Source organism: Macrotis lagotis, chromosome 1 (genome assembly GCF_037893015.1).
Source record: "Macrotis lagotis isolate mMagLag1 chromosome 1, bilby.v1.9.chrom.fasta, whole genome shotgun sequence".
NCBI lineage: Eukaryota > Metazoa > Chordata > Mammalia > Peramelemorphia > Peramelidae > Macrotis > Macrotis lagotis.
This window is the reverse complement of record NC_133658.1, coordinates 72,805,277-72,832,020: the sequence shown is the minus strand read 5'-3', so window position 1 is coordinate 72,832,020 and position 26,744 is coordinate 72,805,277. Positions and strand designations below refer to the sequence as shown.

Below are 26,744 nucleotides of genomic sequence, written 5' to 3'. Positions count from 1 at the left end.
CAAAGATTCAAATAGGGCAGGGGATTATGACACTGAGGCACTGAGCAAAGAATGTTCTGGTCATACTCTTGAAGCAAATATTCTGTTTTGAATATTTATTGAGGCAAATCTAACTGTCATGTGGTGAAAGACCTAGGGTGAATGGACCAATAAAGTTTAAAGGAATACAATCAGTGGAGGTATGAGACAAAGGCAAAGCTAAGAGACCCCAACTCCCTTCTGGATTCTGGGGAAACTTGGGGGAGAATCACTTTATTTATATGTATGCCAACACTTGGGTCATAAATACTATATATCTATATAGGTGATTTAGATTGCATAATGTTTGCATGTGTGTTTAGAAATGCATGTATCCATGTACAAATATTCTGTGATGAATACTCCAGAAAACATTTAGATATTCTCTGACTATTCCAAGTTTCTTATCACCTGATCAGAACTGAGCACAAAATACCACAATGATTTAGTGCTTTTAGTGTCTAACTATATTCAAAAGTGAAGGCAGTAATTCTATAAGTCTTCAGTTAGGAGAGTAGTAGGGACCTATAAGTTGAAACTTGTATTGACATGAACACATGAACACATGACCCTACTATTGTTTCTGTCTCTAATTGATATATTTTTCTGCTTTATGTGACAGAGGGCTTGGCACAGAGCAAGCACTTAATATATGTTCATTCCTTGATCATTAGAGATGGAATGAACTAGATGAACTAGGCTATGATCTTGTGAACTCAAATGATTGAGGGAGCCACCAGAGATCTGAAGATTGAGTCCATGACAAGAGTTTGTGGCCAAAAACAGTGTGGTCAGTCAGCTGTCCCAGAGAACTGGGACCGTACTCTTGGACTGATCTTTAAGTCAATATGTCAGCTTCTACAAAGTCTTTTCCATTGACTGTCATTCTTGTAAAAAAAATTGATGGGATGTAGCACTTACTTTAAAAGGCTAAATTCATTTTTTAAAGGAACAAGATGATTTGATGTGAAGCTATTCCTATTGGGGGTGATATAAGTTATTGTTCTGTTCTTACCATATCTTGCCATGAAATATCCTTCTGTAAAAGTTAGCTATTCTTTTTTGAATAGATGATGTGAGGGCCCTAATAAATGAAATCAATTTTATTGAGAACATATTAATAGAATTGATTAGATGATGTTGAAGTGACAATTTGTGATTGATTTTTAAAACAATATGCCATAATGGAGGCTTATAACTGTAACTTCCATATAGACTTCCTTTAAATACAGATGTATATGTGAATATAATATATGTGTTCATGTATATATATATATATATATACATATATATGTATATACATATAAATGGCTATGGAAATATATACATGTATGTATTATAGAAATGTATTATATAATCAAATTAATTTATACATACATATACATGTATTGATGTGTACATATGAACTCATGTATTATATACACATACACATACACAGGGCTTTAAGCTATTAAAGATTAAAGCTTCACTAACAATATGAGAATGTATCATAAAAATAAAGGAATAGATAAGAGTGGGACCTTTAGAAAGATAGGTGCATATATAATATACATTTACCTACTATATATGTATATGAACACATTTATCTTCAACTAAATCTGTAAATTCATCAATTTGAACATCCTTTTGAAAAACCTCAATGCATTATGTGTGCTTTCTCATTCTGTGTGGCTTCTGCCTATGCTATCTGATGTTACATTGCCACAAATGCACGATCTAGAGGGTTTTATCATCCAACTATTCAACTTGGAATCTGGGCTTAATTTTCTCTATCCTGGTTGAAAACTTTCATGAATATTTGGAGTTGTATGAGATTTTATGTTTCACCTATTCTTTGGTTGGAAGCTAATAGAGCAAAGCATCTCTCTTGGTATATCTTTGAAGGAATCTCAAATAATCATGGTGATGGTTAGGAGAAAAACCTTTAGGAAAAGAACCATTATTTTGATGGGCTTTATTTAAAAAGGTCTTATTAAATATCCAACAAATTATAAGCACAATGCAATTCTATTCTTTATAATTCCCAATCAATTTTGTAGAGGCCAGGATTTGACCTACAGTGGAATATTTTTGTGAAAGTTTGTCTATGACCTATTGATATTCTCTTCAAAAATACCTTCCTTATTTGCATGTAGACAATTGTCTTTTTTAAGTGCAAAATAAGACTTAAATGTCAGGGTTCATAGCTGTACTCCAATCACTTATTTTTATTATTAAAAACAAGTTCAAGATTTTTCTATATTTTAGTGTCTTCCCCTCCTTCAGATACCTTATGATTCTGTCCCTCAAAACTTAAACAATTTTCTTGCCCTCAGCATGGAGGTTTTCCTACTTAATTTATTATTTCTTAACTACTTATTTTTCCTGTCTATGCTTTCTCTAATGCCATTTTTACCTTCTAAACAAGAAAATAGAAAACTAGATATTTAGATAGATAAATAGATGACAGATACATAAATTCATAGACAGACATAGATAATATATAGTTATACAAATAAATTCAAAACACATCTAAAAAGAGAATATACCTAAGGAGTGAAAAACATTGTACCTTATTAATAGGAAATTGAAAGAACATCCACAAATATCAATTTATATGTTTTCCCATCTATATTCAAAATGAAGGGAACCTTTTATACATGCAGTGAAATGATCTGTTATGTAGGTGTCATTAGAAAACATGCAAACTTTCATAAGTAGCACTTCACCATAAATCATATCTTAATAATAACAAAATTTGCTGGAAGTTGTATAAAATATAAGATGTGTATATATGTTTTATATATATGACATATATACATGCATACATATATTTGCATATGCATGTAACTAAATTTATTTAATATGCAGGGCATACATACAAACTCATGTTTCATATGGTAAACAGCATCTTAAAGATTTCCTTAAAAAATCTTGTGTCCAATTCATAAATGATAATTTTAAAGATTCCTTGAAAGATCTAATAACAGTTATATAGATAACAAGTATATAAATAATATTGCTTAATTATCATTTGGCTAGGTTATGAAGTGAGGTATAGAACATGAATATGAATAAATAGATATAGAGACAGAGACAGAGACAGAGACAGAGATAGAGATAGAGATAGAGATAGAGATAGAGATAGAGATATATTGATATGGAGTATTTTTCCTAATTTTCAGAACATTTGTTTCTAGGATAAAGTTCATCATCTCTATGAATTGTCTTTGCCTATTACTGACTATTCTATTTTATATTTCTTGTTTCATTTCTTCCAGTTACACTTAAAATCTTTGAAGCCAAGTATCTTTTTGTTTGGTTGGTTGTTATAAACAGACTAACTGTTTGTTAATCACTCTCTTCTTTTTTAGTTTACTGACTTGTCATCTCTCATTCCAAATTCTTCTTCGTTGTATTTAGTGTTGTCTTCTGTTAACTCATATCCTCAATTTCAGTTTCCAGACTGGAACTTGTGCTTGGTTCAAACTTTACTTCTCTACTTCTAAATATTGCTAAAAGTCCTTCTTTGTCCTGAAACTAGTGCCTAATATCAGACACTACCTTCTGAAAGAATCTTTTGGATTTGCCTTCTCCTGTACTTAAGGTTCACCCTACCTACTTTAGATGTTGATTTGGGTCTGTCTCTAACTGCAGGCTAAGTTATGGAACTTCTCTGTTTTAATCAGTACTTGGAACCTCTTTTCTGTTTGGTATTTAGGGATATTCTGCATTGAGATGGAGCTGCTTTGCACACTATTTCTTCCTTCTAGCCTGGATGATCTATGTTTAGGACTTTTGTAGCATTCTGAGTTTGGAATATGTTTTTCCTAGTCCTGCACTGGATAGAGGAATTTATAGATGATTTTGTTAATTTAATACATTTCACAGCTTTATTAAGGTGTTTTCAAAGAAGTTGACTTCTCTAGGTCCTACCATACTACCATCTTCTCACATTACTACTCATTGGGTCACCAAGAGAGTAATTTATTTGTTTTCAGACACACAGCCAGAATATGTTAGAAGCAAAATTTGTAACTAGCCATTTTTAATTCTATGGATATTTTCTATGCCACTAATGTAATCATAGAATAAAATTATTATAGAACAAATGATTTTGCTCTCTTACACATTAAATGCATTATGACATCTTCTACAGTAAGAGAAAGCCATGTTATTTCAGAAAAGAGGAATATAAAAGAGTGAATAAGGTAGATAAGACCATTTAAAAGTTCCCCCTTAATGAATAAGATTCCTTCTTCATGTTTTATCCATAGGCTACTCTGTGTTCTCATAAATTGTCCCAATGATCTATACCTTTATAGGTGATTCTTTCCATGTCTCTATTTGTCTCTGCTTCTGTATCTTTGTCTCTAACTCTATCTTTTTTCCTGTCTGTTTTTCTGTTATGTATATTTCAGGTTTGTTTGAGTTTTCAATGCTTAAAATTGAAATTAAAATTTATTTAAAATTAATAATTTAAGGAAATGCTAATTTTTAATTATAGATTGGTGAAAATAAAGTTTCATTCAAGTTCATGAATTCTCAGAAATTTAACATTAGATCACTTAGGAGCCATGTACTCAAGAAACTCTGTTATACATGAAGATGGGGTCAACAATTTCAGCAATCCTGTCTCAATTGTTTTTGTCACTTTAGACAAGGTATAGGAAATCTTTTATTCTGTCAAGGGCCATTTGAATATTTATAACATCATTAACCTGCTATATTTAATTAATTCATCCCTAAAAATCTCCTAAATATATTGAATTTCAAATCCTGTCTAGGGTTGCCATGGTAGTGTGAAGTCAAAGGATTTCATAAGCTTTATAGGGCCCACTGACCAGAACATCCCCCCAAATCCCCCCACTTTAGATAAAAGTTGTATTTTTAATGATCACATTGTTACTGAGTAGTAGTTGAGAGGAGTCAAAGTGACATCATATCTTCTACTCCAAACCTAGCTGTTAATTGACACTCATAGCTATTATTTTAAAGATGCTGTCCTGGACTCATCATTAAATATTTCAGTTTTTTCAGTGATGGCAATGGGAATAACTAAGTTTTAGAATAAAATTAAATAGCAATGATTTCTGGTTATGGCTGTAGGAAAAGCACATTAAAACGAACAATCACAAAAACACCCTCTCATCCAATTCCTTAGCTATACTGAACCGTATCTTGTTATTAGAGTAATTGAACTATGCATATATGTTTGAGAATTCAGAAATTAGTCAACTTGAGTCAATTCTACAAGCATTTATTAAATTATAATGAGTGTCTCCCATGTTGATGAATGGAATTTGCATCTTCCAAAGATTCTGGTTAGCACAAAGTTCAAAAAAGAATATAATTTGCTTTCAATGGTGAGATACTCTCTATGTTCCTATTATCTTGTAACACCACACTGCTTATGTCAAGCACCAAACATTATCAAGTCTCCTAAATAAGGTATGTAATTATTCAAACAGAGTTAAGTTTAATTATTACCATAGAAAAGCTCAAGTGGATGAAGAATGCCTGTTGAGCTGGACAGACAGCCTATAGAGCTGCTTCATTAGTACATGTCTCTTGGACAGATCCTACATCTGGATAACGAATCTGGGTCCAAATTTGAACAGCAGGAGGAGTCCAGGCCAGAGAGCCTTTGTGGACCTATGAAGTGATGTTAATGAATGCAAATGTTTCCCTGAAATAAAGGTACACATTCCTAACATTGACATTTTTCTTCTAGTCATCAATGAACTATGAACAAAGACATTCTCCAAAGAAGTAAAGTTATGTGTCATTTAAAGAACAAATCAAGAAAGGTTCTAGGAGGAGTCTGTAACCTATTTACAACAATTAATTTTATAGGCAATTTGAAAAGGCATATTTATCTAGTGAAAAGCAAGGGACAACTCGTGACAACTCTCATTTTTCACTAGTTTCTATCCAATGTCAAGAGATTTAGGGGAGAGGATTTGTAGAAGAATATAGGCATTCAATTTTTTAAAAAGTTATAACAACATTGAGATAGAAGTCATGAATGGAGAACTAATTTAAGAAGTTATGACCTCAGGGTGGCTAGGTGGCACAGTGGATACAGTACTGGCCTTGGAGTCAGGAGTACCTGAGTTCAAATCTGGCCTCAGACACTTAATAATGACCTAGCTGTGTGGCCTTGGGCAAGCCACTTAACCCCATTGCCTTGCAAAAACTAAAAAAAAAAAAAAGTTATGACCTCAAGTCTTGCCTGTGATGCATCGTGTCAGCTAAGTTCTCCTAGTGTCTGAGTGAACTCCCAAAGACTAAAAGTTGTAGAAGTGCTGTTGATATGCATTATTATATAGAGTTTCATTTTGGGGAGTTTTCTTTTATAATACAATCTCAAGAGCAGCTCAAATAACCACATCAAACAAGTATTGTAAGTATGCAATGGCATTTTCAGATTGACAAAATATTTCACATTCTAGTTTAGTGGTGAACAGATAATGACCTGCACTTTTGAAGGAACACCCACATTGATGTGATCACAGACCTTCCACCTTTCAGAGCAATGCATAGTCTTGCTTATTGTATGTGTACCTCTTCTACTTAGCAGGGTGCTTGGAACTAAGTTCTTAGCAAATAATTTTTCATCCAGCCATTCTTTTCATTCATTCATTCATATAGTTAGCATACAAACCAAAATTCAAATCATATTTTTTCATTTAGAAGTCTTGTGTCCTTTATTCTATATACACCATCTCAATGAGAAAATGTGATGTCTCTGACCTCAGAGACCTTATAAATTAATGAGAAGAGACTATAAAGTAAGGAAGCAAACTTTAAGTCTCTATTTCATGAGTCTTAACTAATTTAATTTAGCAGAAACATTTTTTGCCCATTTTATTTTGTTATGGATTGAGAAGACTTTTTTGTTTGTGTGCTTAGTTGGTTTAGTTTAGTAGTAACTGGAAAAAAAATACATCTAAAACAAATCCACATTACATCTATGTGACTGTATAATTAAAAAGTGATTAACATCTTAAACCAATTTTTGGTGAAAGGAAGTGACATTGGAGTTGAAGATGCATATACCAATTTCATTTGGAGTGACTGGTAGATAATAAATCTGGGGAAAACATAATTAAAAAATAAAATCCAACTCTGCTATACCAGTACCTTTCCTCAACAATTAATTACAAAGAAGACTGCACAAAATAAATGATTTTACTGTACAGTATTTCTTTAAATGATCCTGCTATAACTTTCTTCCATGAAATTTGTGTCTTTTAAATGTATTTCTAAAACTGTTCAGCTGTTGTTTAGGCAATATAGGCATATATATATATATATATATATATATATATATATATATATATGTCCTGAGAGTTCATAAGCTATGGAAAATTGTTAGAAATCAGGTTTATTTCAATTTGATATTGTTAATTTTTACAATTAGAATTATTCTTGATTTTTCATTGAAGTAAAAGTATATGAATTCACTTGGCATCCCTAGGAATTATGGTGCAAAAATTAGCTTTATGTTGAGAAGGAAGGAATAAGGAAAAATGAAAGGGAAAGATGGGAGAAGATGAGAAAGTGAAAAAAGAAAGAGGAGGAGAGAGAAGAGGGATAGGGAAAATATTATAGTCATTGACATTTAGCATCATATTCACCTACATGAGAAATTAAAGTTATAATTTTTATTTATTAGCAAAATAGTGATTTTTTGATCTGTATTACCATGATTGAAATAACAGATGTGGTTGTGATAATGTTTGTACAGGTCAGAGAGAACCTGAAAAACTTTAATTCTTATGCCCAGCTTAAGCTCCTCTAAAATTAAATATGCCTGACTTATGTTTCTGTTTATTAGCTTATTTGTTTAGCTTATATTTACAGCCTCAGAGATTACAAGGAATGTGAAATTTCTGAAAAATTAAAAGAGAACTAAAAATTCATTATAGTAGAAGGATTTCAAAAAAGTAAGAATTTAGACAAAATTGTATATATTAGCAGCCAGGTGGCACAGTAGATAGAACATGGGAACTGGAGTCAGGAAGATATGAATTCAAATTCTATTTCAAACACTAATAAGTTGTGTGGCTCTGGGTAGGACACTCAGTCATGTTTACCTCAGTTTCTTAATTTGTAAAATTATCTGAAGAAGGAAATGTCAAGCCATTTCCAGGTTTTGTCAAGAAATACCTGAATCAGATGTGACTGAACAACAACAAAAATATTATTTGTAAAATATTTTTATTTATTAATTCTTATATTAAGAAGTCATTTGGGATAGAGTTAGGAAGACTTGAGTTCAAATGTGGCCTCATTCACTTACTAGTTGTATGATCCTGGGCAAGTCATTTAACCAACTGTTTATAAACAAATAAAATAAAAATAAAAATAAGTCATCGAATAAAATAATGCAACCATCATTGTTATTTCTTTGTTTTCAAAATCCTTTCTTGGGAATACAAGTCCCTTAAAATTCACATACATCTTTCTTCTTTCCATGAATGTTTATTGTATGTATTCATTGGATTCACCCAGCATTAGTTTATGCTATTAAATCATGCTATTAAAAACAGGCTTTCCATGAAGATTTATTTTCCAAAATATGAAAAATATTTAACCAATCTTTAAAGCAATTTAATCAATATATATTTAAATCATGAGGGCCTGAACAATAAGTTAAGTACTACCTGTAGCTTCTGAGGCTTCATTTGGGGTAGTAAAATGGTAAATTGGATTTTGAGTCTGAAGATTTGACTTTAACTCTTGCCTTTGCCATCTGCTGCACATGAAACTTTGAACAAGTCACTTAACTTTCATGGTTTCCTCATCTGTTAGAACAACAACAATAACAGCAACAGAACTGTAGTATATAATCTCTAAGAACCTTGCTAGTTTTCAAATTATATAGAATCACCATGCCAGCTGCCTCTATTATGCCCTCCTTTCGGTCAACATTGAGCTCCTTCTTTAGCGTTATTTTAATTTTGCTCTCAGCATACACTTTTTTTCTTCTATTTCTCAAAATCAATTGCCAGATCCACAAGCTTCAGCTTTCTTATTTGGAAACTGAAATTATTACCTTAAAAACCAAAAATATCTATAGATAGCAAAGATTTTAGGTAAAGACTCTTATCTTATTCATAGAGAAACTGAGGTTCAAATAGCAAGCTTCTCAAGGTTTATGTATTTGCATAAGAAGAAAGTTATTTTGGGGGGAGGCAAAGTCTACTATTTAAAAGGAGGTGGCCTCAACTGAATTTTGTTTTGGAATTTCTAGGGAGTAGGGGTTAGCTCCAAATGCTGGGGACATTGTTAGCTACCACATTATGCAAATTAAATGTGAAATTGCAGATACATACAAACACATATGTACATTTTTTTTCTGCTCTCAAATCTACCTGATGTTTAATTATTCGATTTAGATCTGACCTCACACTGAACTTGCCAGCTTTGCCCTTTGCATATTGATCTCCGAGTTTTGTTTGCATATTTGGGACTTACTTCCTATTTCTGGTCACTGTCTGACAATTTTTTAAGAAGAGAAAGTTTGTTGTCTCACTTGAATTACTCCTTGCTTCTTGTTTGCTGTTACCAGAACTATGACTGTTAGCAATGTCAACTATACCTGTCCAGTAAAGATTATTCTGCTAAGTTGCATCCTGATCCATAGAGGGCTATTAGAAATCTCTTTTAAAGAGATCTGTTCTTGGACCCAAAATGGAGAAGGAACAAAAGAGAAAAAATCAGATTCACAAATGGGATTAGTGTCGACTCCAACTTTTCATTTATTCAAGTTTTCTCACTCTAGCTACATTGAGAAAAAATGAAAAGTGCCTCAAATTTAGGAAGTAGACCAAAAAGGAAACTTTATAACTGAATACTTATTGCACAAACATATATGCATGTACACAAATTACATATGTATAATGTATATATAAAAAAGCATGATTAGTGTTAATTATGGTGCCATTATATCCTTAGAATATTATGTATCATCAATAATCATTTCACATTCAAAGCCTAGGTTCCACAAATAAACTGTAGATATCTAGAGATTAATGTTCTTTGTGATATTTCTATTCCTTCCACCCACATAAAACCAAACTTTAATTGCCAAGGCAATAGGAAATGAATAAATTACTGATTGCATCTTATTTGATTGGTGAAATTCCAATGTATCATTTTGTCCATGTCACACTTTGACTCAAATATCATCTGGAATTTTCCATTTTCTACCAATCAAATTCTTTTTGATACTAAATATCATACTTACAATGTATAATATGGTGCTAAACTCCCTTTCCCTTCTTATTGTATATTATGCATGCCCCCTTTAGTATTTTATGTTCTAGGCACACTCATATTCCATATTTATTTCTTCTGACTTTTCCTACCTTTGCTTTTTTTGAGACTATTATGATCCTTCAGGATGCAATTTTTATGCCTCCTCCATGTAGACTTCCTTGAACCTCTGAATGGAGGTTTATGTCTCTTACTAAATGTATTATATACCTTTCCTTTGTCCCAAATACACTGCTTCTGTAACAATACCTATGTTATATCATGTCCATATTTGTAATTCCATGAATTAACATGGGACTATGTAGATTATAAAAATTTGTTCAGTGAAATTGATTTAAATACCTATTATTACTTTGCTTTCACTTATTAAGGGAGTACTACAATTATGCTATTTATTCTATATTATGATTAGTTGTCATTTTTAATATGAATGACTTTTGATATCAATAGATTCTATTATTATATATATATATCTAAAATGATTCCCTTTAATTTGACTTTTGGACTTAAATTGGCTTGACATTTTGAACTCAAGTTAAAATAATATATAAGATGTTCACAAAATAGTTTATATAGTGACTTCACTAAAGTCACTTTTAATTTACTAATCTATTTTCCAGTGTCTAGTTTCCAGCTCAGTTCCTGTTTTTGGATTATGACAGTTCAATGTAGACTTTTTCTCCAAGTGTGTAAGAACTACATCTGCATGTGAATATAAACAAACAAATAATTAACCAGCAAGCAAATATCAATAGGATTAGCCTAGCATGTTGGAACAAATCTTGATAAATCCTCCTCAGTAACAATACTCTAACTACACCATCATGAATAGAATATAAATTCAGTCAATTGAAGTATTGTTGTGTCAGGAGAGATATTTTAATATAATTGTTAGTCAGCTTCTATTAATGGAGGACTAAAGCTATTGTGCTGCCAATGGAACTTGGGCCAAAAAAAAGGGAACTTGAAAATGCAAATGTGAAGAAGACAGTCATAAATATATTTTATTCATCAACAAACCCACACTGATGCAAGATGCTATTTTAATGAGTGACTTTTAATAGTCTTTTGTATTTCTATGCATACATACCCAAAATGGACATCTCTGGAACAGTAGCATGATATGGTCCATTAAGAAACTCCGGTGCATTGTCATTGATGTCTTGAACTTTAATAATGAATTCTGAAGGAGGCTCCAGAGGTTTGTTTGTTTCCCAATCGACTGCTTGAGCTGTTAGCGTGTATTCAGCTTTTTCCTCACGGTCAAGTCTTTTTATAGCATGAATATCTCCTGTTATGTCATTGATCTGAAAGATAGTCCCAGCTCCATCTCCCGATAGAATGTACTTGATTTTTTTGCTTCCAGGATCCAAGTCAGTGTGGAGCTAAAATAACAAATTAGTATTTTTTTAGTGAGGAAGCATCATCCTACCTTGCTCTGTGGCAATTTAATCATGCATTTCTTCAGTTATCCTTTTTGTAACTTAATCTCAGTTTCTGTAATCCCTATCTCAGTTGTAATGTACAGAGGCCATGCATTTATATGCATACTAATCAAAGTGGAGTGTAATCATCAGTACCTAATGAGTCTGTTTATTTAAAAAGCAGTTAATATATATATATATATATATTCATATATATATATATATATATAATTTTCTCCTTAAATATGAATGTTTTTTGAAGAATAAGCATCCCATTCAAATAGTTGATTAAATGATTAGATCACAGTTTCTCACATTTTCATTTCTGATCTGACTTTTACCAAGTCCTGCTTTTTTAATGATCACTTTCACTTGCCACTCTTGAAAACATGAAGAAAGGCAACAGCACAAAATTCCACTGGGTACTATAGCAAAAGGTTGTCTCCATAAAATGTTAGTAAATGAAACTGTTGTTCAAATACACATATAAAGTGTTCACTTCAGTTATTTAACTAGTTAATACAACTAAACTTTTCTTAATCTGGCATTCAAAACCTAAACAAGAAAAGAAACAAAAATACTGTATGGAAGATTCTAAAAATTCAAAATACAACCTTCCCTCAGGGTTCCTTTTTATATTCCAAACAGGCTTTTTTTCCTTTGTCATTTGAAATTTTGTTAAGGACTTCAATAAATAATAAGAAAGGTTTATCTAAATAACAAAGAAAAACTCCAGATATATTCTAGTATGTGTTATTTGAAGTTTTTTTCCCCCCTTAAACTCAATGATCAGGTTACATCAAATATTTATTGAATCTTAAAATGTATTCTTTTCTTTTATTGCATTAAATTTATTAACAAGAACAAATATTGAAATGTTACCTTATCTTAATGAGTATGGGATTATAATTCATTTAATATGATATTAATCCTAATTTGTGATCATTTTAATTTATGTACATACTTAACGTGTCCATTAGCATTTTTATTAAAAAGAGAATTTGAATAATATATCACTAATGGAGGGTTTCCATTCATATGCAAGACATTCTTATTACATAAAAATAGTTTAGGGTACTGATTAATATACTAGAAGCCTCCTAGTAACAACTGAGAAATTTAAATTGCTTTGGGGTTCATTTGAATTTTTCTTGGTGATGCTAGAGAGGATGGACTATTATCTCCGAATCTTTCAACCATATCTATCTGTCACTGTTCTGATTTGGAGATGTTAGTTTTGAAACTCAATTTAGATCTCAAGTGCTATGATATCAAAAATCTCAATCAGAATTACGAAAACTGAAACCCTTGAGAGGTGATACCTGTGAATAATTCTGAAGTAGGACTATGTCAAAATAATGCTGTGTGTGACATTTTGCTTCCTATGTCACAAAATTTTAACTTGGAAGACTGTACAAATGGTCGCTTTAAGCTTTTTGGCTCAATATTTTTGGAAGTGGGATGGGAAGAGAAGGTAGGTTGGGATAGGGAATCAAATAATTTCAAATACATTTTCTGCCATCTTAAGATTTGCAAATCATTTCTTACCTAAAAAAGAACAGATTGTGCTTGATAATACCATGAAAGTAGCTGCAATGTTGTGCTCTGATCAATACAATGATCCCAAACAATTCCAAAGAACTCAGGATGAAAAAAAATGCTACCCATCTCCATAGAGAGGATTGATGAAGTATATTCTTTCACTTTATTTTTCTTACCTTTTCCCAAAATATAGCTAATATGGAAATATGTTTTACATGATTTCACATGAAGAATTGATAACATATTTTTTTACGTTTTTGCAAGGCAAATGGGGCTAAGTGGGTTGCCCAAGGCCACACAGCTAGGTAATTATTAAGTATCTGAGACTGGATTTGAACCCAGGTACTCCTGACTCCAAGGCCAGTGCTTTATCCACTATGCCACCTAGCCGCCCCTGATAACATATTTAAGGGAAAGAATTTGGAACTCAAAATTTAAAAAGAAAATAATGTCAACAAGAAACAAATAATAAATTGGTGTGTTTAAAAAATCAAACTGTGAAAACTTAAAACACTCTGAAAACAATTTTCTATACATTTTCTATGTCAATATAATTCATATGATTTATTCATTTACACACTTGTTTTTATTCCAAAAATTAAAAAGAGATAGTGTGTTATAACATATAAAGTGTTGAACTTGGTATAAAGAAGATAGGTTTTAACTTTAATGTGATACACTAAATGGTATCCTAATGACCCACTCCTGATTCTTTCTAGCTATGTAACTATAGGCAATTTATTTAACCTCTATAATCTCAATGTTCTCATTAGAAAATGGACACAGTAATATCTTTAATTTATACCTCTAATAGGATAATGAAAGTAAGTTGTTCAGTTGCTTTTCAGTTATGTCTGACTCTAAGATCCCATTTGGAGTTTTTGGCAAAGATGTAGGAATGATCTGCAGTTTTCTTCTCTAGCTCATTTTACAGAGGAGGAAACTAAGACAAACAGTGTTAAGTGGCTTGCTCAAGGTCATATAGCTGGTAAGTGTCTGAGAATAAATTTGAACTCAGGAAGATGATTCTCTAATGTCTCCAAGTTCAGCACTCTATCCAATGAGTAAAGTACTCTTCAAAATTTAAAGTGCTATTATTTTTGTGGGGTTATTATTATTGGTATAACAAATAGTTTAGTATCCATTTATCTAGTTTCCTTATAAAAAGAAAAACTTGTGCAGGAAGTTGTGATCTTGCCTAAACAACTAAGGTCTCCCTAGAAACCTCTCTTCCCATTACTTTCCACTATGTACATATCAGTTATTACTAATCTGAGTATGCTCCTCCAACTTTTAGCTTAGTCACCCCCCCCCCCAATCTCACCAAGATTGATTCCAATGATGCAAATTCATGGCTTTTTAGGGACATAGTGCCCTTGGATTACAAATATTTAAAATTTCCTAAATCATCTTGAATTCCATAACCATATCCCCAAGAACTGAATTAATATGATTTATAAGCAATGGAAAGGAGAGACTTTTAATAAAAAGAGAGACCGGAATAGAGTGGTTCTTTGGGTTAACAGTATTTATAATTATCATCATCATCATCATCATCATTCAAAGAAAATATTTTTTCAATCTGAAATTGGGATATCATTGTAATTTCTACAATATTAAATTCTACTACTCAATTTGACTGTAATTTATAAGCTCAGAAAACTGCTTAGGGGAACTGAGAGGTAAGTTAAATTGTCCATGATCACACAGCCTTTTGGGGCAAAAGAACTAAAACCTTGGTCTTAGTGACTCTAGCACACAAGTCTAGCACTCTATTGTATCAAGGTTCTTTCCCTGACAATATGATCAATACCAATAAGGTGTGACATTTCTTAAGCATTTAATAATTTGGCATAAATTGTTATAAGAATTGAAAGCTTACATGATACATTGTCTCACTATATAATGTGTCTTTGGATTTTTGAGGTTTACACCATTATCTTTATGAAATAAATGGAAAGGGAAAACAGAATATTGACAACCAGAAGAAAACAAAAGAGAAAAGTAAGATCAGGAGAGATTAAAAAACTTGTCAAGGGTTAGTAAGTGTCATACGAAGGATTTAAACATACATTATCTCTTAGTGCTGTGTTCCTTATACAGCTCTTTTGCTGCAGTTTCTAACTTTGAGAGATAGTTTGGACAAGGATTGTTATCTCAATGGATAGATGGAGAAATTAAAATGAATGACATAGCGAGTTATGGAACTAATTAATGGCTGAGTCTGGAGTTGAACCTGGTACTCATCCAGCAAAGCAGAAAAGAAAATGAACATCAAAACTTAAAAATGCCTCTAAGCAACTCTTAAGAACCAGCTGCTTTCAAGCTGAGTGAGCTACAAGGGTAAAATTAGAGATATTGAAAAAATAGAATAGTGAAAAAGGGGATAGTATGAAATGGCCAAAGCTGACACAAATACTGAAAAGCCAAATGGAAAGTTAATGTCTCCCCAAAGAGATCATAAAAAAAGGGGAAAACATTCACATGTACAAAAAAATATTCATAACATCTATTTTTGCAGTGGCAAAGAATTGGAAATTGAGGGGATACCCATCAATTGGGGAACGGCCGAACAAATTGTGGTATATGAATATGATGGAGTACTATTGTTTGGTTCTTCAGGAACTCATGAGGTGGTAGATTTCAGAAAAACTTAGAGCTGAGTGAAGAGAACAGAACTAGGAGAATATTGAACACATTTACGTTAACATATTATGATGAATAACTATGATAGGCTTAACTCTTCTCAGCACTACTATGATCAAAGGAATTGTATTGAACATACTATCCACATTCAGAGAAAAAAAACTACTGAATGCAGATCAAAGCATATTATTTTCAATTTTTCAATTTTGATTTTTTAATTTTCCCCCTAATGGTTTATTTTCTCTTTTGTTCTGATGTTTCTTTTACAACATGACTTATAGGGAAATATATTTAACATTGTTAGATATATATAACATATCTTATTATTCATTTATCAAGGTGGGAGAGGAAAGGTAAGGAATGAGGAAAATGTCAAACTCAAAATTTTACCAAAACAATGAATTTTAAAAATTATCTTTGCATATAGTTGGAAAAAGAAATTAATTAAAATTAAAAAAAGAGAAGATAGAAAATATTCTAAATTTTCAATAACAATGATTCAATGTTCAGAGAGCTAAGAAAATTCTTAATTTTTAACACAGGGTTCTCACAGCTAGACATACATCACAAGGAGAACAAAAATAAAATTAGTGTTCTATGCACCCAAGTATTTATAGTAGAAACTATTTTTTTATTTAGAAGCAGAGACTAGGAAACAAAGTAAATGATAATGAATTGTAAAATAGCTAAACAAGATACTTGAGCACTGGATTTACAGTTCAGGAAGACCTAAGTTCAAAACCTACCTTTGATTCCTGTAAGCTGGATGTTTAAGAACTTCCTTTTAACTCTCTCAAGCCCAGTTTCTACATCTTTTAATTGGAAATAATAATAGCACCACCTTCACAAGTTGGTTGTGAAGATCAAATGCAATCACACGTTTAAAGTGCTTTGCAAATTTTAAAGTGTTAATTAAATTCTAGTTATAATTATTACCAATATAATAAGCTATTGTAGGAAATAATGAATAAGGAGAATTTAGAGAAGAATGGGAAGCATGAAATAAATTTGCTTGTATGAGAAAGAAAATAATTTACATCATGAAATAAATGGAAAAAAACAGGACAACAGCATAATAACAACAAAAAAACTTGATTCTACATCTTTATAATGACCAAACTTGATCCTCAAAAAGAGCTGTGAAACTACATATCACTCCTTGCCTTGTACAGGTGGTAACGTATGGATGCAGAACATTTCACAGACTGTCAGATTTTGTCCAATATGCTGATTAGTTTTACTGAATTTGAGTTTTTCCTTTGCTTTCTTATTTTCTATTATAAAGGATGATTTTTGGATAAGGGAGAGAGAATGAAATCTTTGGAAATGATAATGTTAAAGGAAAAGATCTCAATTTTTAAAACTGATACCCCAAATCATCCAAAGATATAACTAAGGAGAAACTGGACTTTAGAGGGAGACACAAAATTAAGGATTACAGAGAGTACTTAATTTTTTTAATAGGCAAAAAGCAACTAAAGATAGTACCTTGTCAATATTAATTACTTTAAATAGTATGCTTTCTATCTTGGGTAGTCTCATCCTAGTTCAGTTCCTCTTCAAACTGGTCCTCTCCATCATGTACCCCATGATCTTTCTCTCCCAAGATATTTGTGTCTCAAAGTCAAAGAAATCTTTAAAGTTATAACACCTGCTCCCCTAACTGAATTTATGTTTACTGATTGTTTTGCATCATCAATCATGGTGATGACCAAGCTCATGTGTTCATTCCTTAACTTTGTGTTTACTCATTCTGCCATCCCCCTCTAACAGAAATACTAGTTATAGCTCTGAATTCACCCAATAGTTTGTGGGATTCTACCCTTTGTTTAAGGCATGTGATGATCTATCATGGAGGATCACTATGGGACTTAATCAGTATACTAGATGGACCTCTGTTGGGAATCTATGTGAGTCACTGCATTTAAATGGAACAATCACCCCATAGACTTCTCTTTTGAGGACTAATCATGGCCCATGATTATATGGTTATATACCCGGACTACCACACCAAAGGCCACTCAAAGTTTCTTCCTAGCCACCTATTTCTCTTTTGCACAAAGCTATAAAGGAATCCTGAGAACAAAATTTAATGTTCTGCAGCCGTGATATACCAAATGGTACCCTAGTGGCCTGAAGCATTTAATGGTCCCTAAGTGTTCAATTTACTAGCAAGCATGATGGTAAATAGAAGCTAGATTTGAATAGACCCGTCTAGACTTGTTTGTGCCTCCTACTCCTATTCCCACCTCCCTCCATTCACAAAGGTGGGGGACAGGTCACCTTTCAAACGGTGGAGATCTGACTCTTAGTATGGCCCCCAAATATATAGCTCTCTATACACAATATTCCCAATGACACTATTGTAATGTCTCTCTAAATGCTTAAATATCTACTATGAAAGGCCTCAGGCAGTAGAGAGAATCAGGATCATTATGAAAGGTAACAGAGTTTAACAGTGATTAACACAACCTGAAACAGCTTCACTTGCTTAAAATCAGTATTAAACAAGTATTTATGGAATCCTAAAACATCATTGTTAGGACAGAATTCTGCAAACCTCTGGATGTGATATACTAGAAAAAGTATTGGATCTGGAATCAGGAAGAACTTGAATTTCAATCCTGGTTCTGCCATTTTGTAGCTCTGTGACCATTAACAAGTCATTTTCCTGAGTCTTAGTTTTATCCACTCTAAATTAGAATAGCATTTCTCTTGCTACCTACCCCACAAGGATCTTATAAGAAGAATAATTAGCAGTGATAAAATTGTTGTAGAAATATGGATTTTTGGTGGTAGAGTGGCATGAAGGCAGGAATTCCCAGAAACTCATTCCCCCCAAAACTCCAAAAGCTGTCAAATGATGACTCTAGCCAAAATTTGAGGGGCTGAAACCACAGAAAGATGGAGTGATACAATTTCTCAGTCCAAGACAACTTAGAAAATCCACAGGAAAGTTCTGTTTCACCAGGACCAGGTGTTGGAAAGAGCCACAGCACAGCATCCTCACAGACCAGAGTAAAACGAGCTCTTATCTTCAAGGAATAGCCCACAGGGCTCCTGGGTCCCTGGGAGCACCTGAGTCTCTGGCAGATGGAGTGGTTTCCAGACTTCTTGGCCCAGGAATCACCAGGGATAGTTTAAATGGGCCGTGAGAAAACTCTGGAGCAACAGAGTGAGCACCAAGTACGGGTCTGAGAGCAACCCTGCAGTGAGAACCTGCAGCTGGAATTTGCAGAGCCATCCATCACTTCCAGAGTGTCCAGCCCAAGACAGGTGGGGAGAGACAGTAGAGGTCTCTCTGTTATCCCTGGGGTACTCTGGGCCCCCTTACTACCATAGTGGAGCAAGGACCCTCCTCACAGCTCCAAAGCAGAGGGGAGACTCTGTGGTCATCCATACACCAGAGTCATGTCAAGAAAGTAGTCAAAGACTCTCATAAGACCTTGGAGGAATTAAGGTCCATATGGGTTGTCCCAAAACCCACCCAAAGCCTTAGAAGTGCAGTAAAGTGGTCATAGGCTGAAGAAATATGCAAACAACAGAAAAAGAAGAATCTGACCAGAGATAATTACTTTGGTACCATGGAGGATCAAAATATACACTCAGAAGATGACAAAGTCGAATCTTCTGCCTCCAAAGCCTCCAAGAGAAATAGGAAATGGGCTCAGGCAATAGAAGAGCTCAAAAATAGTTTGAAAAACAAATAAGGGAGGTAGAGAAAAAAATTGGGACTAGATATGAAAGTGATGGAGGTAAATCATGAAAATAGCCAGCAGATTGGTGAAAGAAATAAAAAAAAATACTGAAGAAAATAACACTAAAAACCAGTTTAAGCCAAATGGCAAATAAGCAATCCAAAAGGCAAATGAGAAGAATGCCTTAAAAAGCAGAATTGGACAGCTAGAAAAGGACATAAAAAAAGCTCTCTGAAGAAAATAACTCCTTCAAATGTTTAATAGAGTTAAAGGAAGTCAATGAATTTGCGAGAAATCAAGAAACAATAAAGCAATGGTAAAGGAACTAAAAATTAGAAGAAAATGTGAAATATCTCATTGGAAAAATAACTGGCCTAAAAAAACAGATCCAGAAGAGATAATTTAAAAATTATTGGACTATCTGAAAGTCACAACCAGAATAAAGAGCCTAGACTTTATTTTTTTTAAGAAATAAGGCAGCAAAATCGCCCTGAGATCCTAGAAGCAGAGGATAAAATAAAACTTGAGAGAATTCACTGGGATAAATGGAAAGGAAAGGAAGAATGGGTTAAGATATTTCACATAAAAAAGTCAAGAAAAAGCTTTTGTAGAAGACTGGAATGGGGGAAGGTGGGGGGGGGGTGCATGAGTGAGCCTTCATTCTCATCAGAAATGTCTCAGAGAGGAAGTAACATACACTCTTAATAGGGAGTAGAAATCTACCTTACCCTAGAGAAAAATGAGAGGAAAGCAATGGGATAAGAGGGAAAGGGGAGATAATGGGAGTGGATGAGGGAATAGGAAATAGGAAAGAGGGAAGATCATGGAAGAGGGTACTCAGATTCAAAGCACTTTTGAGGATGAACATGGTGAAAGGAAAGAGAGAGAATGGAATAAATTAGCATAGGGAGGAATAGAATGGAGGGAAATATAGCTGGTAATAGTGACTGTGGAAAAAGATATCAAAGCAACTTCTCTGGTGGACTTATGATAAAGAAGGCAACTCATGTCAGAGACAGAGCCTCTGGAATCTGAACACAAACTGAAGTACATGGTTTTATTTCTCTCTCATTATTCTTGAGGTTTATCTTTTTTTTAGGAGGGGGAGTTTATGTTTACTTTCACAACAAGATAATTGTATTTATATAAAATAAACCATAAAAGTAAAAAAGTGTGGGCCACAAGATGGCACAGTGGATAGAGTACCAGCTCTAGAGTCAGGAGTACCTGAGTTCAAATGTGACTCAGACACTTAATAATTACCTAGCTGTGTTGCTTTTAGCAAGCCATTAACCCCATTGCCTTGCAAAAAGAAAAAGTGGAAAAAAAAATAAATGTGGATTTCTGAAGACTTTTTTGGCTATTCCATAAGCTACTACCTTCAATCTTCAGTCATAATCCTTCATAATATTTTGAATAGGAGCCCATATTCTAAGTTACTTTTATCTTTTTTCTGTAAGTTTTCCCCACCTAACAAGGAAATCAAGTGTTTGTTGACTTGCAGGTTCCAAGCTCTTTCAACCTTCCCATTATGGCAACTATTCTGCTTCATTTAAATTTCTGTTAAAAAATAGTGATAATTGGTGCCTTTATTTTTGTCTACCTCCTATTTTTTGGTAGTGGGCAGATTGTTTAAAAAGTACAAAAGTACTGTTAGACAATGGGGATTCCAAAACAAAAAGAAGACAGTTCTGCACTAAAGGAAATTATTGTCAGTGGGATTTGCTATAATCATGCCTATTTCTTCTCATTTTTATTATTTCCTTTTAATTCGCCATTTATTTTGACCTTTGATCTAACTAGTCAACGATTTTCCTGCACACATGGCTAATTCTGAAGTTGCTTCCACAATAGTAATTTATCAGTTTCACTTGTCATTGTTAGTTTGGAGGTTTTTTGGTAATATTATCTGGTGTTCTCATGTTCAATGACTTCTATTATGATTTAAATTCATAAAACTTGTGAATATTCTGTCCATCATTAGCCTCTTTCAATTTTTGATCCAGAATCATATTTTCCAATATAAGTTCTGCCATCCCTTCCATTCTCTACTTTCACATTGCTCTAACCAAGTAGCGAGGCATATGTTGACTTTGCTTAGAGGATCTTGTCAAGTAATTAATTGAACCATTTTCTTTCTTTATCAGCTTTTGTAATATATCTTGGTTCCTATATTGGCCTTTAAGATGAAATGATCAATTATCAACTGTCTATTGTCATAGAATCAAAAGCTGAGAATTAGAAGGGACTTCAAAATTCCCTTAAGTGTTATTATTTGTCATTTTCCTGGGAAGGAAGTTGTAACCCAGGAAGGTTCTGTGATTTCTTTAAAGACACACCAGAAGTAAGCATCAGAGATGAATTCTGAACACAGATTTCGACACCTGACCTCATTGTAGCGGATGGGGCAAAAGTTCCAAATCTCTCATGAAAATGTTTTTCTTCCATCATTCAAATGGTGAATCCATCTCCTCGACTTTATTTACATGAGCTGTCCACTCATTCAAATATAAATTCAATGTTACCTCTCATTTACGTTACAATGAGAATATCAATATAGTTGAACACCTCCATTGCATATCACCTTCTTGATTATTGGACAGTGGTTTTATACTGAGTATCAACCAAGAGTACAATTTATGACTTTGTTTAGTGTAAAAACTGTTTAGTTCTTAACATACTATTACCCTCCCCAACTACTGCTTAGTGATCATACAAGATTTCTAATACACTATTTTCTTCCTTTTCATTAGTTTTATGAATCACCAGAGACAAAATCACCATCTTGTATAAATCATATTTCTGATGATAAGCATTTCTTTTTTGTTTTTAGGTTTTTTTTTTGCAAGGCAAATGGGGTTAAGTAGCTTGCCCAAGGCCACATGCCTAGGTAATTATTAAATGTCTGAGACTGGATTTGAACCCAGGTACTCCTGACTCCGGGGCCGGTGCTCTATCTACTATGCCGCCTAGCTGACCCATGATAAGCATTTCTATATTTCTTTTGGATGTGTCTAAATAATACAATTTAGAATATCAGATTAACAATTAGAAAGATAAATACACACACATTCACACATGTATAAGACCCAATCACAGTTTAACACAGACAGGAACAATATAGTGAAGAAGAAAAAAATCCTCAATTTTTGTCAAATTATTTTCCTGAGCAAGAAATATATACCACTCTAGTGGTTCATATTGCTTCCTAGCTCTATGTTGAAGTTTCTAGCTTGGAGGATTAAATGGGTTAGTCAGGGGTTCCAGCAGCCTTAGCACATTGAAATATAGTATTGGCAGAGGTTCAAGGTGAACTGTTAAAAAGGAGGAATACATTCCCTGAAACACGCTGCAGGAAATAAACTAAAGGGGAAACACATTTATTGATGCACACCGTAGGAAATAACTCGAAGAGGGCACACATTTACTGAAGATTGGATGCTTGAGTGAACCAGGAAATTTTATAAGTGTGAAGCTTAAAAGAGTGTGTACCCAATCTTCTGCTGCTATATGAAATTCATAAAATAAAATTATGGTATATTGAGGTGATTTATAACAACACTACATTTTTTCTGGGGCTAAGACAATGCCATTTGGTCCCTGCCTTTACTGGTAACTACCCAGGAATTAGGAACTAGTTTTGGGTAGTTTTTTGTTTGTTTGATTTGGGGGTTTTTGTTTTGTTAGGTTGTTATTTTTTTTCTTTTTGTGGGGGATTGTTTTGTTTTGTTGTTTTTTTTTCTTTTTTTGGGGGGTGGTGAATGGTAATAGTCATGAAAAAACATAGTTCATCTTATTCCACTGTGAAGCTCATAACAAAATGTCCTGATGAAGACATATTCTCAGACTAGTCCTTCCAGGTGCAATGAATGAATTCAATCTTGCAAGCATTTATAAAATGCCAACTATATGCAGTCTAGAGCCTTGAGTGAGTAGAAATGGAGATCCTGCATATGCACAACATAAGCGTACAATTTGTTGGCACCCAATGTGAGCACATTTATGTGACTGATAAAGAACAGGAACAAAATGTGAGCAAAAAAGAAATGTATTTTAAACAGATAAGGAAATATGTTCAGCACATATTCCAAAGGGCAATGAGCAGCAGGGTGTTTGATAGTACTGTGGGAAAAGGAGAAAAAAAATGATTAGAGAAGGCTTTCTCTATGTTCTTTATATTTCAAAAGAACTTAGTTAACTACAGTCCTGATAAGAGTCAAAAATACAAGATAAAATTCCTATTTTGCTAATGGCAATTAGTTTATAAACAGAATGTAATCTGTTATTCAAATAACCTAAATGGTCCTGCAGAATGGAGGATGGGTCTTACAAAATACAGGCTTTCCAACACTAGTAGAATGTAAGCCATTTAAGGACCTGGACTTTTCAACTGATTAATTGATCAATTAAGAAACATTCATATTTCAGCTAAGTGGCATGGTTGATAGAGCACCTGCCCTGTTTTAGGAGGACCTGAGTTCAAATCCAGCCTCAGACACTTAAAACTTACTTAGCTGTGTGACCTTGGGCAAATCACTTAATCCCATTGTCTTGAAAAAAAAAAGAAAGCTTTATTAAGTGCTTATTATGTTCCAAGCACTATGTTAAGTGCAAAGGATACAAAAAAGAGATAAAAGACAGTCCCTGCCCTTAAGGAATTTGCAATCTAATGGGGAAGTCAGCAAACATTTTTTTATATATAGTATGTATGCATATGTATATGTATTATGTGTGTGTGTGTATACACACAAGACAGGCTATGTAAAAGATAAATAGGAAATGATTAAAAGAGAGAAAGTACTGAAATTAAGAGGGGTTATCAGAAGGCTTCTTGTAGAAGGTAGAAATTTAGCTGAGCCTTATAGGAAGGCAGTGAGCTTAGTAGATCAGAGAAGTGAAGCATTCTAGGATTGAAGGACAGAAAGACAAAATAGCTGTTGCTAAGAGAGACAGAGTGTCTTATTTATGGATTACATAGGAGACCAATATCACTTGGCTGGATCAAAAAGCAGAAGAATTAATATTTGATCCTGGAGGTATGAAGAAACCAGTAGGGTTTATTGAGTAGAGGAGGTGACATGATCAGACTTGTGTTTTAGGAAAATCACTTTGGTAGCTGAATGAAGGATGGATTGGAGGGCAAGCAAACCTAGTAGCAGACAATTACAATTATCAAGGTAGGAAGTGATGAGGCTTCCAGTAGTGTCATTGTCAGAAAAGAAAAAGGACTTATTTCAGATATGTTGAAAAAGAGAAATTATCAGATCTTGATAGCATTTTGGATATGGCCATGAGATGGGAAGGGGGAAGGGGGGGGGCAGTGTTAAGTGAGAGATAGGGAGGAATCCAGAATGGCTTCTAGGTTGTGAGCCTGAGGACCTGGAAGGGTGCCATCAGCCTATCATAATAGAGAAGGTGGAAGATAATGAGCTCTGTTTTAGACAAACTGAATTTCATATGGTCTACTGTCATTCAGTTTGTGATGTCTGAAAGGTATTTGGAGATGCAAGATGCCAAATAGAGATTGGGGTAAGAAAGATAGATTTGAAAATCTTCAACAGAGAGATGGTGATTAATTCCATTGGAGCTGATGAGGTCCCCGAATAAAGTATTACAGGTAAAGAAAAGAGGCTCAGACAGAAAAATCCCCTAGGGATCTGAACTCATGAGACTCTTCTATACCCACAATGCCAACTTCATCTAAATAATTCAAATTCCTTAGTTTGGCATTCTAGACTCCAGTTATATGATTCCAGTCTGCTTTTCAAACTTTTTATTAGAGTTGTTTTTTTTTCCCTTTGTATTCCCTACCTTCCAGACAAATAAGACCATGCTTAATCTCCTTGCCCAAATTCTCTATTTGCCTGATTATTTTCTCTTTGCTTCAAAAGACTCCTCTTTCCTTCTCAATTTCTATTTCATATTCAACAAGCACATCATAACTTTGTTAGGTTTTTCTTTTTCCCTTCCTTAAATTTGAAATTAATGAATCAAAAACTATTTTAACAAAATTTCAGTATACTAGTTTCTGTGTTAATGTCCAGGGAACTCAATAAACCAAAGAAAGACAGATTGAGTCCTTATGGTGAAGAAATATAAAATTTTAGTTTTTTTTTTTAATTCTGAACTTACCAAAAAAATATTTTCCATATACACAGAAGAATAAACGAATTATATGCCAAACTATTTCAATTTTACACTACTACATTCTTCCTTTAAAAAAGTATAGAATAAATTCTACATGTTTTTTTTTCCAAAACTCTTCTGTCTCCTAAATTTCATTCTATTGTTTTCTTTGTAATTAAAGGAAAAAAATTTTTTGGCTTCTCTCTTGCTAACTTTCCTCTTTCCCCCAGCTTACGTGTTTCTTTTTTTAAATAAAATGAAAGAGAAACAAATAAGAATGGATAAAAGAGGAGCAACTAGATGGCACAGTGGATAGGGCACCAACCACGGAGTCAGAAGGACCAAGTTCAAATTCAGCCTCAGAAACTTAATAATTACCTAGCTGTGTGACCTTGGCCAAGTCACTTTACTCCACTGCCTTAAATAAATAAAAAAAATTTTAAAAGAATCAATAAGAGAATCAAATCTATTCAGTGACTATTGAAAAATCTATATACTTATAGATTCATATACATTTCTATTTATATCTATCAATTTATCTATTTACAACATCTCTCTAGCATACATAATCTGTCTATATAATATCTAGTTAGCTAGCCAGCTAGCTATTTATCTGTCAATATTTCTTTATCTGAAGATGCCACTTAAGGGGATCAGCTGTCAAATGTTGGATAACATGCTTCCATTATAATAGCAGGAGACAACTCATAAGGGAGTGGTGACCAGGAAAGACCTTTTTGGGTCTGGGAAGCTATGGGAATGTCTAATGGAAAAATTGAGAAGTAAACTAGCATGATTTTACAAAAATTAATTCTGGTGTTTATTTGATTACTATAGGGTGTGGAGTGGGAAGAAATAGCAGAGCACCAGGTCAGAAAATGAGTGAAATAAAAGATAACAGGTATGAAGTCAACTAGTGCAGGGCAGGAAATACAGTATTTCTCTCTTGGTACTTCCAAAGACCTTCATTTATGGACTTATCTTATGTAACTCTTTATGAACCTATGAATTTTTTCTTAGCAAT

At 33.3% G+C, this 26,744-nt stretch overlaps 1 protein-coding gene across 1 annotated transcript in view; it reads right to left on the bottom strand.

Annotated features, from left to right (window-relative positions):
* The window catches only part of LOC141500222 (cadherin-8), a 371,408-nt gene extending 359,922 nt beyond the window's left edge, over positions 1-11,486 (bottom strand). Inside the window, exon 1 of the mRNA XM_074203218.1 lies at positions 11,375-11,486. Within this exon, the coding sequence (XP_074059319.1) occupies positions 11,375-11,387 (13 nt within the window). The 5' untranslated portion in view covers positions 11,388-11,486. The remainder of the gene's footprint in view (positions 1-11,374) is intronic.
* Between the last annotated feature and the right edge of the window lie 15,258 nt (positions 11,487-26,744).